The sequence below is a fragment of the Monopterus albus genome, unplaced genomic scaffold (assembly GCF_001952655.1).
Source record: "Monopterus albus unplaced genomic scaffold, M_albus_1.0 scaffold58.1, whole genome shotgun sequence".
Classification (NCBI taxonomy): domain Eukaryota; kingdom Metazoa; phylum Chordata; class Actinopteri; order Synbranchiformes; family Synbranchidae; genus Monopterus; species Monopterus albus.
Genome location: NW_018127938.1, coordinates 1,242,366 through 1,247,609, shown reverse-complemented (window position 1 = coordinate 1,247,609; position 5,244 = coordinate 1,242,366). Strand labels below are relative to the sequence as shown.

The 5,244-nt window shown below is 39.6% G+C and overlaps 1 protein-coding gene across 1 annotated transcript in view; it reads right to left on the bottom strand.

Annotated features, from left to right (window-relative positions):
- Window positions 1–3,337: 3,337 nt before the first annotated feature.
- The window catches only part of atg4c (autophagy related 4C, cysteine peptidase), a 12,026-nt gene continuing 10,119 nt past the window's right edge, over window positions 3,338–5,244 (bottom strand). Inside the window, exon 12 of the mRNA XM_020602699.1 lies at window positions 3,338–4,654. Within this exon, the coding sequence (XP_020458355.1) occupies window positions 4,487–4,654 (168 nt within the window). The 3' untranslated portion in view covers window positions 3,338–4,486. The remainder of the gene's footprint in view (window positions 4,655–5,244) is intronic.

Sequence of the window (5,244 nt, the reverse complement as noted above, 5' to 3'; positions counted from 1 at the left end):
AGACAGTCATATCACAATAGGAATATATCCTCTTGTTGCATTATATTGTGAGGGTAAAGGAATGTCCGCACTGATTAATTTACAATTAAACTACAATTTGTTTAGCAACACTGAAAATTTGCAAAACAATAAAACTATAGGATCATGTTACCCTTAATATGAATCCACAGGAAATCATTAAATACTGTATACAGTTTACCCTGCCCTATGGATCACAAAGGCACACACTTCTTACTGTCATATTGTGTTTCTGTAAGCACAGACCATCACCAGTGCAACATTTTTGCAAGCAAAAGTTCCTTAAAACATCCAGCACAGGAGACAAAGGAAGAAAAGCAGTTATCATTGCAGCAAAAATACATGTCTGCAGTTTGAGTCCATTGGGAGAAAGGTTGAAGAACCATTGACCCAGTAGGGACTGTAGGCCATGTTCACGTAGTGAAGCACCTTTAAAGCTCCTGTCCTCTGTGGTGCTGATTAATCACTGCATTATGATATCTGTCTGGCTTCAGCACAGAAGACATGTGAGGCATGCAATGTCTCAGCACTTCTCCAGGAGCTCCTATGTACAGGATAGACGAGGGGGACGGGGGGGATGTGGAGAGACAAGTGGACAGTTGCATGGACAGACTTAAGAGTGTGAATGCAGTCTGATGCAGCACAGGCAGTATTTACGCTCCGACGGCTGCGGGATCTGGGAGCAGGATATATTTAGCCGCCTAGAGATATCACGCTGAGATGAGATTTCAAAGTGAAGTACCTGTTTGAAGATGCATGGCATTCCACAAGGGTGGGCAAGGGCTACTGGGTATAAATCTAGCAACCCTGCACCTGGTGTGAAGACAAGAAGGGAGTGTGACACTTAAGATTTAGAATGACTTTCATACAAGTCGTGCATGTGTAAACTACATACTCATCCATATAAATTTACACACTGCTTATGAAGGGAAAAGACTAGGCACATCACTTTTTAGCTTTTTAAGATCCACACGGCCTCACACACATTTACACCACAGACTGCATATTACATTTTCCCTGTGTCTTTTCCTTTTTGTTAAATCAAATTCTCCTGGATGTTCTCAGTGTCATCCATCATGGTCTGATCTTGGCTGCAGGAGATCCTGAGAACCACTGGGGGTGGGGGAATAGAAATGAACCTTTGCGGCGTATCACAGTCATTTTCTTCAGCACAGCTAAATGACACAAATTTGATAATATTGTCATAGAAAAGAGAATTGTTTTATATGCTGACATTATGTGCACGTGACTCAGAAAGCCTAAGACATCCCGGGCAGCTTCCTTGGGTCTAGAAGGAAGCAGAGAAGAACCTTCTTGCATTATGTTTGTCATTACTATTAATTTCACATTAAAATTACTTGATTTATTTTTTACATATTACATTCATTCATACTGAGTCGTCTGTGTTATCTATATGTTACTGCTTGTTTATGCCATTTATATCTGGAATGGACAATGATGCCTTTATGTGCTTTGCCACTGCTCCTCCATAGAACAAATGAAGGATTCTTCTGCCTGTCTGTTAATCAAATCAAATAAAATAAAAAAAAAAAGTTTTTTACATGCTTGAAAGAATAAATCAAATCAAATCAAATCAAATCTGCAATTTTTTGCAGACATTTTTCATCTTTATTGTGCCAGTGTTTTTACACCTTTGTCAAGACTGTTGACAAAATGATTATGAATGAATAATTATGGCCTAAATGTCATTAAAAATATTTGCAAATAATACAAAATGTTCAACCTAAAAGAGCATTTAATGGCTTATGTTGGCAACTTTGGTTTGTAGATAAAAACTTAAAAAGTGTTGTTGCTCGGGTGAAGGTCTAGGAACTGGGTCTAATCAGGGGTTTATTCTAAAGACAGATATGATCTTAACATATCAGAAGGTTACTTTGTTGGTATCTCTAAAGACTTTATGCCACAGGCAACTGGATAACACCAAAATAAAATCTTTATTGGGCATCTCGCTCTTTATGTCCACCCCCTGGCTATGTTAAACAACAGGGACAGTGCATGTGCTTGTGTGTATGCGTGTGATCGGCTCGCTTTGCCTCACTTATTGCATTTCCCCTGAGCTTGCGACTCATTAATCATATATTCAACCCCCTGTAAATACATGGTGAACAGTCAAACCTCACACTAATCCGTGCCCCTGGACCGCCCCCCAAGTACAAATGCTCTTTCATGTTTCTGACAAAAATCCCCAAAATCCCCATCGCCTCCCTCCTTAACATTCATTCAAAGCTGAAGAATGTCACTGGTCGTTTGCTCCTGCATACTTGATGTTCCTGCTCTGTCCACTAAAAATAAAGAAACACGGACAAACATACAGATCAGATAGGGGATATAAATGATGCCTTTATGTGCTTTGCCACTGCTCCTCCATAGAACAAATGAAGGATTCTTCTGCCTGTCTGTCCATACATCCTCACCCTTGTCCTGTCCCCCCCCACCCCAGGGAGGGACAGTTACTTCCTTTAGAAAGCAAGGCTCATCATGATACAAGAATTTGTACTGTACAGGAAAACAGTCCAGCATAGCTCAGACTAAGGGGGCAATAGACAGATTATCCATAGTAAGAGCTTTGCACACAAGGATATTTTCTTTTCCTCCACTGAGGAACACAATTGCCACCAGTGTCACTGGGTCACATTTTTTTCTAGTCCCTGGTTAATGGGCTGTAGAGATGGTTAGCACGTACGATTAGTTTTAATCTACTACATTTGACTGGAGAAAAAGGGACCGAATACATTTCAACACACACTGAGGTTTGGATCTAGTGCTGAAAATCTAGTCGCTTCAAACTCTCCAAGTAAATCCAAAAGACAAAAGCCGATCAAGAAAGTCAATTATTTTGACTTTATTCAGCTTTTTCACCCAGCAGTGGAAAGAAAATTTTATATTGCAAAGACTAAGTCTGCAGGTTAACAGACATGCAGGTGTTGTGACGCAGGAAATCACATTCAACAGTTCAATACTTCAGTGTTTTCAAAGTGCATGAGTCGTGTAACCAAATGTGTTCTAGGGTACTTCCTCACTTCTGGTTTATTCAAGTGTTTGTTATTGCAAAAGTTATTTTCATAAGAACAGCAACAGATCATTTTGGCAAAAAAAACAACAACAAAACAAAACAATGTGGAATGTTAGAAAAGCCCTTTTATGCTTTGAAATAAATGACCAAAATGATTAAATGCTCACAACAAATAACAGCAATGACCGGACAATGAACATATGTAGTATTTCTCTCTGATTCTATTTGTAAAATAGGTTTCTACTCTATATAAATTTAACTACCAGTATACGGCAGTACCTTGAATCTGACTACAGCTGCTGTTCTAGATTAGAATGTGCTAGACTAGATGCATATACAGTAGACACTATTAAATCCAAGCATCCTATTGTAAAGGGTAATTAACAACATACAGTGCTTAGTGAGGTATAGCAAACAACATCATTATCGCTTTGACAAACTCTCTTGTCACTGCTGGTCACTTTCACTGTGAAGCATAACTCAGATGACATCAATACCACCCAAAAATACATGGAAACAATCATATCATCACGCAAAACCATAACATAGTATTGCTAAGAAAAATTAGTTCAAGTATGAATAAATGTTGGCAAAATTATGAAGACACTTATCAGAGCGTGTGTCCTATATGTGCTTCTGCTGTTCAGGTGTTTAATATGAGTGAAAAATAGGTGAATAATTAAACTTGCGTGGATGAAATATTTTTGCCAGAGATGTTTGAAAAAGTTACTTAGCCCCTTGCTCATATTAATTAAGGCTTTAACTACAGTTCTTTTAGGCTACTGCTAACCACCCTTTAGAAACTCTGTCTAAATAATACTGCCCTATGGTACTGTTAGTTCTTGATTTCACAAAGTGTATTAACCTGGGAATGCTGAACTGGACCTAGTGATCACCATAAACATGACTTCAACATGATGTAAAGTGCAAATAAGTCCTACACTAAATATCCCAGAATCTTGTGTTTTGATAAGGTAGCTCTTAACATCCTGTCTTAAGTCTATAGAAATAGTGGTGCAAAATGAAAAGTGCTCCCTTAGATCCATCCATGAAATACCACTTATTTCTGAACAGGGTCGCGGGGGGGTGGATGCTCCCTTAGATGTTCCTCTTTTTTTTAGAGGAACATATAAAAACTGTTGACTAAATTTAGCAGACCACCAGAAATGTTCAGAGGCCTCCTGAAAAATTATACAGTGTGCTCGCATTGCCAGCCAACAAATACAAGTCCAACTACTAAATAACAGTTTCTGGTAAAACTGCTCAGCAACAAAGTTTCCAGGATGTACAGACTGAATTACTGTAGGTTAAAAAATTTCAAAAACCTTGAGTGTCACAACAATCATACAGAAGGCTGTGGATACCGAGTGGTTTGATTCTTAAAAAAAGAGGAAGATCCCCATTTCCCCATCAGTAGTCTTTTTCACACCACTGTCACAGCAGCACAAAGTCCCCTGCAGTGGTGACCGTCCTCCTTGGGTCACGGATGAAGGGCCATTCTCTCTTCTCTGGGGTCAGGCCTGCCGACAGGTCGTAATCTCTGCCATGACCCTGCATGAAAGTGAACGCTGGGTATTTGTCCTTCGCTGACGGCTGCAGCACCTGGAACAACAGTAGACCAGTGTTTCAGAGAACTGTTAGTTTTACACCATACAGACCACTCCCACAGCTCTCGCAGATGTGCCATCTACTACAATGGTTTTAGAAACATCTGTAAGACCTCATTTATACTTGGACTACTTCTCCCCTATAGATCTCTCTGAGTTGACCTCAACAATTGCTTCATCTAAATCATCAACATGTCTCCTGGACCCCATCCCGACAAGGCTGCTCAAAGACGTCTTTCCCCTAATCAACACATCCATACTAGATCTGATTAACCTCTCTCTATTAACAGGTTATGTTCCACAGGCTTTTAAACTTGCAGTAATTAAACCTCTACTCAAAAAGCCTACTCTTGACCCAGGTGTCCTAGCTAATTATAGACCAATATCCAATCGCCCATTTATTTCCAAAATCCTTGAAAAAGCTGTAGCAAAGCAGTTATGTGACCACTTGCACAAGAATGATTTGTCTGAGGATTTTCAGTCAGGATTTAGAGTCCATCAAGCTCCTCTCCTACGGAACCAACTCCCAGTCTCAGTTCAGGAGGCGGACACCCTCTCTACCTTTAAGATTAGATTTTAGACTTT